Here is a 14,011-nt window from a genome sequence, read left to right as displayed (position 1 = left end):
TTTTTTTTTTATGCATGGGCGTCCCCATTTAAAATATTGTTCGCATTTGTATATTGCGTCTTATGGTGTTATAAAATTTTAGCCGAGAGGAAAAAATTAAAAATAGAAAATGAAAGGTAGAAAGCCTTTAGTTCGCGAAAGATGAGGTTACATACCATATCCTCTAGGTGTTGGCATAATTAAAAGACTAATGGGACTCGCTAAATGGGCCATTTATTCATTACTATCCATAGTATGGCATATCGCTCATAGATATTTCTTGACAACCATCTTGGCCTCCGTCGGAGAGCTTTTTAGCCTTTCCTACCAAAGTTGCTATTTTTCCATTTGTTTCATATTTGACTAGGCCATGCATCACAGATGGGATAAGTCCAAACTTCTGGATTCCCGGTCTTCCCAGGATCGCTTGAAAGGGCGATGTCCTGCTGACAACTGTAAACGTAATTTTTTCCTTTCGTTTCAAATGTCCTTTTCCGATCGTTGTTTGTATAGAAAACTTTCCCAATGGTTCAGCTATGTCACCAGAGTAACGTTGAATCGAAGCCCCTGCCTTCCTGAAGTTCATTCGTGACAGAGGATTTAGCTTCCAGAATACTTCTTCGTACAGGACGTTACATTCACTCCCGGTGTCTACGACCATTTCTTTTACTTTTGAGACCCCTAAGAATGCTGAAATTACCAGGGGGTCTCTAAAGATCCTACCATTGTATATAGGTGGAAACGTGATGCTTGGCATGCTTCCCCTATAGGCCTTCCGGGGCGAGTGTCCTATTTTCTTCTTCATGATTGTGTAAATTGTTTTATCCGGACCCTTTTTCTTATCATCCGCGTCGTCTTCTTTCTTGGGGTACTGTTGCCTGACACTTTTTACCAGGTGTGATAGCTTTCCTTCATTGATTGCTTCTTCAATAGCTTTTTTAAGTTGCCAGCATGCATTCGTGTCGTGGCCATGATCCCTGTGAAACTCACAATATTTTTTTGGATCTTTTCTGTTTTTGCCACTCAGTCTGGGTGGTGTTGGGAAGGTTTTGGCAACACTTTAAGTGAGTAGTATTTCTTTCGGACACTTGTGGAGTTCTGGGAGGTTTACCTTTAAATATCCTTTGTCATCTTTGTTGTACGGGCTGTACCTTGGCCTTTCTCTCTCGTTATTCCATTTTCCTTTCCTTTGTGGATGGGCCTCCTTATCATGCGGTGGGCTAATGTCTCCTGTTGGTGCGGTGTCCCTTGCATCTAGATATACGTATGCTCTTTTTTGGACAGCCTCGTATGTCTTCGGGAGATCTTTATATAGAAATTCGACTAGTCTTCTTCTTCGGAGACCATGTAGTAATGCTGATATCCTTTGTGACTCAGGAAGATCCATGATGTCTTCTGTTTCAGTGGTGAACCTATCAAGAAACGTCCTACACGGTTCCGTTTCTTTTTGTTTCACCCCATGGGTGGCTACATAAATCTTCTTATGTTTTTTCTGCTTGCTAAAACGGGCCCTAAATTTTTCTTTGAGGTCTTCAAAACTGCTTATGGACCCCTTTGTAACACTTTTTAGCCATTCTCTAGCATCTCCTTCGAGTGCATACCTGAACATTCGGCACGCAATGGGTACGTTCCAGACCTTCATTTCTGCTACGCCCTCAAATGCTTCTAAAAATCGCCTGGATCACTTTTCCCTTTGTAGGTTCCGATATTGGAAGGGTATTTGAGATCCTTCGGGAGGGGGTAGTTCTGTATCCAAGGGACAAACGGTGAGTTCTCAATGTTCCCTCCAACTATTTGCAATTCTAAGGGATTTTGGTAGACCGGAGCCCCCCAGTTTTGTGATCCATAAGGTCCCGTGGCGGGGAGGGACATGTTGTAATGCGGTGCATAATACTGATGGGGTAATGTACCGAATTGTTGTGGTACGTACTGCTATGTTGCTGGTCCATTCGTACCCCCATAGCCTTGGTTCGTAGGGATCTGTCCCGCAAAACTTTGGAGGGTCTGACCCGGAGGGCCTAGTTGATTCTGTCCCAAGTGACCTTGGAAGGTCTGGGCCGAAGGTCCTTGGAAAGCCTGTCCCGAAGGTCCTTGGAAGGTCTGACCCGAAGGTGCTTGGAAAGTCTGACCCGAAGGTGCTTGGAAAGTCTGGTTGAGGCCTGGGTACATTACGCTCTGCGATCCTGGGAACGTTTGACCCGAAGGTCCTTGGGAAGTTTGTCCCCGGAAGGTCGACCCCGAAGACCCATAAAAGACCTGATTTGGGCCTTGATGGGTTAAGCCCGATGGTCCTTGGTAACCCCTTGTGTGTTGTTCGTTCTGCCAGGCCCACCCGGAGCAGGTCCGGGTTGAGGAGTATTGAGCGGGAGATTTCCCGCTCCGGCAGACCCTAAGGGAGCATTGACCTGAGTGTTTTGAACATTTGGGCTGGAAGCTATATTCTCCTGATTTGGGGCATTAGCTGTTCCCTGGGAGGTCTCGGCCCCCCCTGGATGCATCTGGTCTACGGGTGTTCGTGGCCTGGGTCCTCCGCTCCCGAGCCCGAATCCGTAGCCCGTTCGCACTTGGGATCTTGGTATTCGGGAATATCGCCCTCTCGGGGGGGGGGGGGGTCTGCATCATAGTCTTCATCCGTTTCGTCATCAAAATTCAGTGCCCTGGTGACACCATCTAACGCCCCCATGCTCTTAAGGTATCTTATGGTGTGGCTAATATGGCCATAATTTTGGATAATATAATCTGGGTCAAATAGTTGTGGGGGTCTGGACGAGGTTCCTTCTACAAACTCCCCGCGCCCCCCGGTGTTTGTTCAGGGCGATTGATATTAGTTTTTGTTTCGCGGCTGGTGGGTTGACCGCCTTCGCCTGGTGTCTCCGTAGTGGTCCCGGGTCTTGGCGGGGTGTTCCAGTTGTTTGCTCGGAGCTCTGACCAAACCCTGGTGGTACGTCAGCCATTTTTTATTTATTCGATACATAAAACAATAATTGAGGTGGTTATGGGATCTAACTGACGCGTCCCACGGATGGCGCTAAATGTTTGTGCACCGAATCGAGGTTTAGGTAATGGGAATGATGGATATCGGATATTGTTTGCTGGCGATTCCCTTGAGGTAGAGATTTTATCTCTTTACGCCTAGTCTACTGATATCCTTCTTATGTATATGATTATGATGCCCCGAGAGGTCTTTTTGGCCGTCCTTTTATAGGAGAGGAGTCCTTGTGGGACAAGTAGGCTGCTTAGGGTTTCCTAAGTTTTAGGCTAGGGATATAATTTCCCTAGTTATAATCCGGAAATGATAAGATCAAATCCCGATTTTGTAGGAGATATATTCTTATCTAATATTTCTATAGGAGCCTTCGTAGCGAAAGACCCTTCATATCGTGGCCTTTATGATAGGCCTTTCGTGTTGGTAGAGGGGTATGTCATCGGTACCCATTTTGGATAAGTAATTATGATGTGCATCATATCAAGGTGAATCATAGCCCCCTTTCAAACTCTTTTATGTGTTTTACTTTCGGGGTGAAAATCATGATAAAAAAACTTGCTTTCTTTTATGAAATGGTATTTGGAAGAATGATTATGATATGAGAACTCTGTTGTATGTTCAATGTGATATATATTATATGATGAGCTTGAGTACTGTTAAACTGTTTCACCTCGGTACACTACTATTAACTCCAAAAGGGGAGGCCTGTAGTTAGAGGGTTGCAACTAGGATTCGTCCACTCACCCACAAAAATAAAGGTGACAGGTTGATTGCCACCTCCATGACCACCCTCAACGGCTGTCGACCTAAGGGTGCTCTAATCTACTAGATATTTTAATGGTCGTCTCCATGGCACGAGCCAATTATGGTTAAAGCACTTGATTGACATCTTATGCTATTAAATGAGATATTATATTGGTTGGGACATGAAATGTTCTTAGTAGTGCCTCAAGCATTTACTCATCAAATTATGCCTTTGGCTAAAGAAGGGGAAATTTATGTTATTCATGGATTAATATTATGTTTTGAACATACGGTTTGGGTATTGGACCCTATATGGAATCTTGAAAGTTGTTGAAATTAGTGATATTGAAATATTGATAACCGAATGATTTTGGAATGATATATAATGGATATATATACTTTTTCTCTCGTGATGATTTGACAAATGAGAACTTAGTAATTTACCATGGATTCCCACACTTTGAAATGACATTATGGTTCTTGGAAAACTTGATATTTGGAGAAGAGAATTCTGCCGGACATATGGTTTGGGTATGCTAATATCTAACAACATGTTTTCTATGTGTTTAAAATGGTTATGCAACGGGATTTATATAAAAACCTATGGACTCACCAACTACGTTTTCGTAGTTGATACTTTTTCTTCATGCTTTTCAGGAATTAGCATAAACTTTGAGGAATTGTATGCATCATGATTGTTTGCATTGCACTTTGGAGTCTAGATCAAACCTTGTGATGGGCAATGGAATCCGCCTTGATCATTGTAGTATACTATTTCATGTGCTTGTTATTTGCTTCGTGAACTTAGTATCCAAGTTTGGTGGACGCATTTGTACTTGGAAATTAGTTCACATGCTTGTACATTTGTAAATTAATTTTATCAAATAAAGCTATGGTGAATGTTATTTATAATGCTTTGTTTTGAATACTCGACTTTCTGTACATCTGATTGTTCCGCTCTAGTTAGGGTGTTACATAAAATCGTATCAGAGCCTAAGGTTATAGAGAACATTGGAGTTCCCCCGGGAATTTCAAAACTATACCCACTTTTCAAAATGATTTTTATAGTCGAGTCGAGCATAAGGTTAAGTGGATTAGTTTGAGCTTTACATGGTAGGACCCTAATTAAACATAGAAAACGTAGAATCATGAATCTACGTTTAATTATGAGAGAATCATGTGAAACTTAAACGACCACTTGGATTTATGTTCAAAAGGATTCCATTTCTAAAAGATCTTTATTAAATCCGTTTTTATGAGCATACGTGTTGCATTTAGACATTCACCTAAGCATATATAATGATTCAAGATTTGCTTTATGTAAGGATTATGCTTGTCTAGTAGGATTCCCCCATATGCACATTAGAGTTGAAATGAACCTAAGATTGAAAGATATTCGTTGATACATACTGTTATATGCTATAACATGTGAATTTGAACATGATTTGATTGCAATATGACAGTTTATAATGTGCAATGTGAAAGTTGAAATGTGCAATGTGAAAGTTGTAATATGCAATGTGAAAGCTTGTAATGTCAATGTGAAAGTTTGGAATGTCCAACGTGAAAATTATGTGAGAAATGCTGGCATAAAAGCTTTACGATTCATAATGTTGCACTTTAAGTAGCATATGCACTTTAAAATAATGTGATTAGTAGGAGGCATGAGATCACTTTAAGATATGACTTGTTTAAATTATTGTGTAAAGAGGTTGATTATTTATGATTGATTTGAAAGAGAATATGAGCATGACGAGTTGATAGGAAATTTTATGGACAATAGAGATATGAAAGCTTTCATCTGTAGGATTGAACTATTTAAGAATTTGCGCGCGAATACAGTATGTAGCCATGCTTGCTATTGAGATAATTATTGCGTCCTAAGGTTGAGCTATTTGAGAACTAGCATGTGGATGATGTAATGCTTATATAGTCGTGCCTTGTTATTGACATAATAATTATTATGCTCTAAGATTTGACTATTAAGAACTAGTAATTGCTTGATATGATGATAATATGGTCAGTCCTTACTATCAAGATAGATATTGCATGTTCAGATTTGACCGCTTGAAAACTAGTGATCGCCCTGGGAAATTCATTATAAATTAGAAATTTTCTTAGTATGAAAGTTGACATTAAGTACGCCTCCAATATTCGTTCACCCGTACTCTTTTTGAAAATACTCAATATCCTATTTCTTATGACACCGTTATTCGTTACTTACATACGACAATGCGATATCATCGGTGGAACATCTTCCCACAAACGTTGGACGATATACCTTAAGAATTGTAGTCCCAATTTATGAAGCGGCTCTATCCTCTTAGAAACTACACATAACCCTTGTAGTAGATCTGAAATGGTGCGAGACATATTTGAATGTCAAATGAAGCTGGAGACATATGAATGGCGAGCAGTTTTAAAGCCATGTGACGATACAACTACAATAGTAGGACACATTTCCGGATATTTTAGGCGACACATTCTCTGGAATTGTAGCCCCAAAATTTGGCCCGATATTTCTATTCCAATACGTATATGTGAACATCTATCTATATTATTTAAGTCAGTGCGGCATATATTGACGTCATTGAAAGTTGTAGTCCAATCGGCAATGTAACACATAGAAGAGATTTCTTTAACTTGCGCAAGGAGTCTAATTCGAGCCTTATGAAACTTTTGTTCTATATTTCCTATTTCATTCATTTGAAACCAAATTCTATATCCTTTATATTCACGATAAATCAAAGTAATGATCACCATCACTTCTCTTCAAAAGTTAGTAACCTAACAACATACAACTCACTAACACAACACTCAGAAATGGCAAAATCGAGTAAGTGGTATCCTGCTCTCGCTGCGACATCAAGGGATGCAAAAGACGTTGAGACATCAGTTGTCCATAAGTGGACTTGGGATAACTATATAGCATAGAAGATGCTATTGGATCACGTACATAACGTAGGACATGGAAGATATGTTGTGTGTCAGTCAAAGTACAAGGAAGCACAATCGAAGAGTATACTGAGCCTTAACTTGGAGAAAGAATCGAAGGCCTTTCCTATCTAAGTTAATCGACCAAAAGGAAAGATTGAGCGACCAGCAAAAAGGAGGTTGTGTGACATGAAGGTCAGCTTTGATTAAATATAAGGACTCCCCTAGAACTTGGAAGAGAACACTAGCAATGTTGCAAAATGAAGGTAAATAGAAGAAGAAAACCTAGGATAAAAAAACATGATTAGGATGCGTTGAGTGACCCTCAAGTTTCAGGTGAGTAACAAAAACGATTCTAAGCTATCCTTTCTTTCTTTAAAACAACCGTGTAGATGGAGATTTGTTACACGAAGGAACAAGGAATTCAGCAAATTGAAGGTCGTCAAAGGAGGTAAATGAAGTGAAGAGATGGAAATCCCTTACATTTTTCTTGAGGAAAAATGTTAAGGGGGTAATCACAACAAAAAAAGATATTCGAACAAGGAGTATGAAACACAAGGTTTTACTCTATCTTTCAAGTAGAAAGTAAAGTAAAGGAAGGCGATTAATTCAAACGTTAAAGTGAAAGTATTGACGTCATCTACAAGATGTAGTTCTGAAGGTGTTCATCCTTATGGCGCTTCACGCGTTATTCTCTAAATACCTATTTGGAAAACCTCTATCGAAAGACAAGCTATTAGTAGAGCATAATAACTAAGCCCAGAGAAAGCGGTATACGCACAATACCTGAGTTTAGAAGCACGATGAGTTGAAAAGGTTATCCCCTCAAGGTCAACGTGTCAGATCCAAAAATGGCGGGATGCGATAAAAAGGATCATAACACAATTTGTAGGTAGACGACCTCTAAATGAGGCATTTAGTAGATATTATTAAAAACAAGCATCCATTGATAAACATAGTGGTATGAATTCACAAGACTTCTAGGGAGATTTTTAAAACATAATACGTTTAACAACAATAGAATGCCAAGAAAATCTCCATAAAAACTACTTCAAGTTATGCAAATTGTGACTCCCACATTGTGCATCTAGCAATTACTTCATAGAGCTCAATTACCTGAGAATACACACATAAAATACGTCAACATAAAGTTGGTGATTTCATAGGTTTATACCAAAATAACCGTGGATCAGAAGAGTTATATAAATGATAATGTACGCATACAATATCACAAAACTTTAGTAAAATAACCATGTAACGCTCATGCCTTGAATCGATACCTTAACAATAATAAGTTTACCCCTCTTGTAGTGCCTATGCCAATTACACTACGCTCATATTCAAATATTATATATCCGTTGTGTCATAGCGCGACTATGCCGGATAGGGGTGTCAACCCAAATAGTACTATTTATAATTTCGCGCTGCTGTTTCTCGATTCAAGTTCTCAGGGGATTTTAAATAAGGCGATCATATAAGTACATAAGCATACATAAAAATACTTGTGATCATAAATGTGTATTCTCATCCCAAAGAATGATTTAAAAAGGGATCTATGAAAACTCACCTTAGCCGAAAAGGTAATTTAGTATGATGGCGAAGCAAGCAACTAGTCTGAAAGAGTAATATGCCTAATAAAAATTTAGGTTCAATCATTTGTAAATTTTAGATTTTTAACCAACTCATTCTTGGTTACCAAAACGAAATGGCCAGGTAGGTCGATCGGGTGGCAGGATCCTTTCGATACATGACCCTTGGTACATGCACTTTCGGAAAATCCAGCAACCAAGACCGATATAAAGTGACCCTCCTATACACCATCTCATTTGGTTAAGTATATTTATAAGTACAGTTTATGATTGTGCATTTTTTGTTTTTAATTAAGGTATATATATATATCAGTTACCTTTTTAAATTTCATTTATTAAAAATAGACAGTATATATATATAGTCTAACCCATCCCATCTATGTGGTCTTTAAATCATTACGTATTAAACATTTCAAAATAAAATGTCAGTGTTGGTTTTATAGGAGTACCTTAACTTTGCCTAATCAGAATGTCTATTCCTAAGTTTTTAGTCATGGTCTAGCATTTGTATATATTAGACTACCATTATTTATTTGATGAGTCAAAAATATAGAGAATACAAAATGAACTAGCAGGGCGGGGTTCTACTTACAACGAAAAGAATGAGTGTTCGTCGGGTTGGAGTAAGACCAGCCGCAATGGAAGGGGAGAAACGAGGTTGACGAGTCATCGAGTAGCTCGAGAAGGTGAAATCCTTACGAGAGTCGAGACCTACCATTAGAGATGGAAACGAAACATGTATGGGTGACATTGTGCAATCAAAGTGTGAACTTAATGGACGAGAATGTGTTTGTTACTTACACTTTGTTAGAATCGCGATGTCGAAAGAGAAATCAAAAACACGAAATGAGTTGCGAGTCTTGAACTTCCTGCTTCTAGTATGCTTTAAGAACAAGGAGACAAAATTGGTGAGACTCTTGTACTAGTTTTGTGAAGGTTAACGAGTAACAAGAAAAGGAAAAATAACAATTTTGAAGCTTACATTCTCGATGCGAGTTTGTTGAATGGATCTAAGAGAACGCCATGATCGAAAGACAAAACCGAATACAAGCCTCTATTCCTTATAACCTACTGTTGGGACCAAGCAATAGAACTCGAAAGAGTAACGCGGCTGTTGTGATGATTTACCCGAAGTAGAACTCAACGAGATAGAATATGTGGAGTAGTACTATGTCATGGTACTGCAAGAGTATATTTGTTGTTTCTGTTAAGTGTTTGTCGAGATTAATAGGAAGGATTAATGAGGTGATTAAGTTGATACTAAGGAAATGTTGTATTTCATGGTGATCAGAAGTGAGGGTTTTTTTTTATGGTTTTTGTAATGAGTGTTACTGCTGAAATAACAAGAAAATGAGGGAGTGATTAAGAGTTTAGATTGTTTTTGTTGTGAAAAATTATGATGGATTGTTGGGGTATTTAAAGGACATGAAAGAGTTCAACCAGATCTTATCCCTAATGAACTTCTAGTTAGACATGGTTAGAGAAGTTAAAAACTTTGACTGATGGTTCCATATATTTAGGAAATTCATTCTAGTCATGGGGGCACTAGGTTGTTTGTTTACTAAATTATATTGAAAGTGTAAGAGATTTGTCTAAGAATGATGGAATGGATAGCCGAAATTTTGTCAAGAAGAATAAGACATAAGCATGCCAATCCTATTTTTTTATTAGATAGGTTAGGTACCTAATGTGTCTTTGATTTGGTAACATGTAAGAAAGGTTTGGTTCTTCCTCTCTTGATGTGATGATTTACTGAGACTATCATAAAAAGAGAAATGAATATGCTACACACTTCTTACTTCTCCATGAGTTCATATGCGTTTGCTAGTATTTTTAGTTCATGTAAATATGGCATGGAGAAAATCTCTTATTTGGCTAAATAGCCTTAGTTAACTATAACGTAGAAAAGAAAAATTATAAGCAGAGATTTGAAAATGGTTTTTTGTGAATAGTTTAATGATTTGGTAAGTTGTGTAAGAACTTTGTTGGATAAATTGCAACATGTTGGTCTTGGCTTGGACTTGGAGCCGATTTTGTTAAAGTGAAGAAGGAAAACAATACATGCCATTTAATCATTGTTTATAAACTAGCCTTAAAGTCTAAATATAAGTTGGTAATTTAATTTGTTTAATATATTTATACATATATATGTGTGTGTGCCATCTATTCTTTCTTTCAAATAATAGTAGTGGTTTAAGGTTCCATTCCTAAAATCTTCAGAAGTAATTAAAAATGTTCAAGCCAATAATGTTTTAGTAACTAACTAGTTACTCAATCTTTATAACTTTTTATTTGACTACTTGTTCGTCATTACTATATATATATATAAATATATATAATTCTGCTAAGGTAATACAGGTCCATTATAAAGTTCAATAATAACTTGACATGCCCTTAGTTACTTAATCATGTCTTAACTTAACTATATCATGCTTAAAAAAAAATGGGTCTAGTAACTTTAATTAAATTACTAGGATTAAGGCATAGTTTTTTTCTTGCAAATGTCACACAACGGTCGTAGGAAGGTAAGCTAAAACAAGATGAATTTGAATGAGAAATATTTTGAAACACATGGTGAATCGTCAAGGACCATCGACCCAAGGAGTAGTACGCCCAAGAAAGGTGAAGAAGGAAAACAACACGGAATCGCTAAATTAGTTGCGAAAACAAATATGGAATATGACGCTAGAAGTCAGGACACACGCCGTTACAGCGATCAAGGAACTTGTTCGCTGACCTAAGTCCCAAACAACTACAGACTCCAAAGAGCTAGTTATGGGACGTTTGAACGGAAGCGTGTACACATTTTTGATGAGGTATGATTAATGGGTCCATATCAACATGATGTGACGAGTAGCCCTAAAATAACCTCAAGGATTAGCGATTGCGCGTGTGTTATTCAAGATGAGGATTACTCTAGTAAGAGAAAAAAAGAGATAAATGGAGAAAACTAAATGGTTGAGAGAGGGCCAAGGTGTGAAGCTTCACCTAAACTATGTTGTTAGGTCCAGTTTTGCTAAAAACTGGATCTCTCCAGTTGCATCTGGAGAGCATGAACAATTGTCTGAAATATTTGAAGTCCAGTTGCAATGTACAGTTTATGCATCTGACAACATCCTCCAGTTGAGATCTAAAGAAAAACAATCTAAATACATTCCAGTTGAAGCTAAAGACAACAAGTGGAAGAAAGAGAAAGGCAATGGCAGCGGAGCGCAGTTGACTTTCTACCAGATTAATCAACTGGAGATCCTCAGTGTAAATGCCTTTACAAAGCTTTACACTGATTATGAGGAGGACCTTTTACACTACATCCTTTTACCCAGATAATAATCTTGTCTGTGGATAAAAGTGCAAAGATGTAGAGTGGTTGAATAAAGTAACCTTTTGTCTTACTTTATTTAGCACACACATAAAGAATTATTTACTAATACTTTTGTGTGCTGTCAACCATATTTGTACGTCGAAGTTGAGATCCCAATGCTCAACCTTCGACTATAAATAGAGGTCCTTGCACAAGCATTTGAACAACTTTGCAAACACTTACTTTCTGGAATATTGTTGATGAACTTGTGCAATATTCTCTCAATCGCAAAAAGGAACATTTCACAACTTTAAGTGTTTCGATTGTTAACAGAATTTCCAAGTATAGATTAACTGTATTTCATAGGTTGTTAGGATAGTTGTTAGGATATTTACATCTTTGTATTATCTTGGTTCCGCAAAAACCTTGTATTTTATTTAAACAATTATAAATAAAATACACTTGAAAAATACATATTGTCTCATCAATCTACTTACTTGTACCTTACTTTGTTGCATTGTATTTACTTATTTGACTTGTCACCTTAATAAGTATAACTCCAGTTAACCTGGTACACTGTTCACTCTAAACTGGGCACGTCCAGATTAAGTGAAAGTGTTGCAAAGTACACTCACCATTGACATAGAGGTGTCTTCAGCACTCATCTATTCGTAGTTGGGACTTACAAGTGGTATTAGAGCAGACAGGTTGAATTGTATCAATTCTATAACCTAGGTCTGCTAAGATGTCTCCTGAAGGTGAGAATGGTTCTAGTCCCCAAAACGAAACAAATCTGAATATTAATGTTACAACTCTTTTAAATACCAACCCTCCTACTCCTCCTCCTCCTCCTACATTTGGAGCCAGAGACGTCCATGTACATTACTCTAACACTCCTATTCCCAAATTCGATGGGAGCAGTGAAACTTTTGGTACATGGAAGGCCTGGATGCTTTTACATGGAAGGCCTGGATGTTCACAAAGAATGGACCATATATACCCATGTCTAGTGGTGTTAGTCCTCTTCTAGACCCAACTGGGAGAAGAGGTACCAGGGAAAAGTCAGAAGAACATTGGTCTGACAGACTGGTTGACTTTGATATCAGACTGAAAAACATGATCCTTGCTGCTGTCCGTGAGGAACTAATTCCAACACTTGTGTTGTTTCCCAGTGCCAAATCCATGTGGGATGAATTAGTTCTCCAGTTTGAAGGAGGAAATGACACCATTGCCACCAGAAAGGTTGCATTAAACAAGAAGTATGAATCCTTCTTTGCTCTTCCCAATGAAAATTTAACTGGTACTTACACCAGATTTACTAGCCTAATTAATCAACTTAGAGGCTTAGGAGTGGAGAAGGATAAGGATATTCTTCTTGAGAAATTTTGTGATTTCTTGCCATCCAAATGGGCACACATGGTTCTTGTCTTAAGACAAGGTAAGACCTTGGAGCCTTCAGATTCACTGAAGATATCAATGCTAAAAGGTTATTGGCTGACCAAGATGCTTTAAACCATGCTCAGAGTTCCAAGGTCGCCAGCTTAACTCGGCAACCTTGTGCTGCTTTATTGTCTGCTGAGAATGTCCAGTCACATTCTATGAAGGAGATGTTAAACAACTTACTGAACTCTGGCCTTACCACTGATCTCAGTGATGGTTGTGAGGAAACTGACGATGATGATCTGGTCGCCATGATTGCTAAAACCTTTAACAGGTTTAAGCATAAATCTAATCGATTTAATGTGTCTAATAATGCTTCCAGTTCCAACTCCCTGGATAAGGCCAATCATACCTGCTATAAGTGTGGTAAGAAATGTTATTTCATGAAGGAATGCAGATCTAGTCAGATGAACAACCAAACTGGTCCCTCTGTCCCAAACTTTATTAAATCTGATGATTATAAGGCCAAATATAAGAAGCTTAAGGCCCAGATTGCCCTTATGTCTCTTGAACAAGAAAAAGAGAAAGAAAAGAACAAGTGCATGATGGCTCAAACTAAAGGGAAATGGGAACTTTCTGATGACTCATCTGATGATGATGAAGAGATTAGAGATGTGTGTTTTATGGCATTAGAAAATCAACAACCAGTGGTGAAAGATGATGTTGTTTCTGGAAGATGGGTGGACATCATTTTAAAGAAGGTAAGAGATTATGATGTTGAGTTAGATACAGAACTGAAACTGGACATTGCTGAATCATTAAATGATGATTTATTACTTGTTGAAACAATAAGAACTGATTGTGAAAGCTATCTTGAAACTGTTTTAACTGAGCTAAATAACATGAAAAATCAATTTAATGATTTACAAAGTGTCCAGTTGGCTCTCAAGGAATCAGATTTGAAAAATGAGGCATTGGAAAGAGATAACCAAAAATTAAAATATGATCTTGAAAAAGAATACATGGTTATCAAATCTTGGGTACAAGCATCTAGTAAAAATTATGATGCATTTGCTAAAACCATTGATGCTCAAGAAA

The 14,011-nt window shown here is 38.0% G+C and overlaps 1 protein-coding gene across 1 annotated transcript; it reads right to left on the bottom strand.

Moving 5' to 3' along the window:
- Positions 1-223: 223 nt before the first annotated feature.
- Positions 224-1,621, bottom strand: LOC122583301. The gene is made up of 2 exons (XM_043755720.1): positions 1,131-1,621; positions 224-956 (listed from the first exon to the last, which is right to left on the bottom strand). The coding sequence occupies exons 1-2, from the start codon at positions 1,619-1,621 to the stop codon at positions 224-226; spliced, it is 1,224 nt and encodes a 407-aa protein (XP_043611655.1).
- Between the last annotated feature and the right edge of the window lie 12,390 nt (positions 1,622-14,011).

This window comes from Erigeron canadensis, chromosome 9, assembly GCF_010389155.1.
Source record: "Erigeron canadensis isolate Cc75 chromosome 9, C_canadensis_v1, whole genome shotgun sequence".
In the NCBI taxonomy this organism is placed as follows: Eukaryota; Viridiplantae; Streptophyta; class Magnoliopsida; order Asterales; family Asteraceae; genus Erigeron; species Erigeron canadensis.
This window is presented reverse-complemented; position numbering and strand designations above follow the sequence as displayed.

Excerpts from the sequence above, each read along its gene's own strand:
- LOC122583301 (XM_043755720.1), bottom strand. The coding sequence starts at position 1,621 with ATGAAGGTCTGGAACGTACCCATTGCGTGCCGAATGTTCAGGTATGCA. Across the intron at positions 957-1,130 it reads AACGAGAGAGAAAGGCCAAG|GGATCATGGCCACGACACGA; the intron begins GTACAGCCCGTA and ends TGAGTTTCACAG.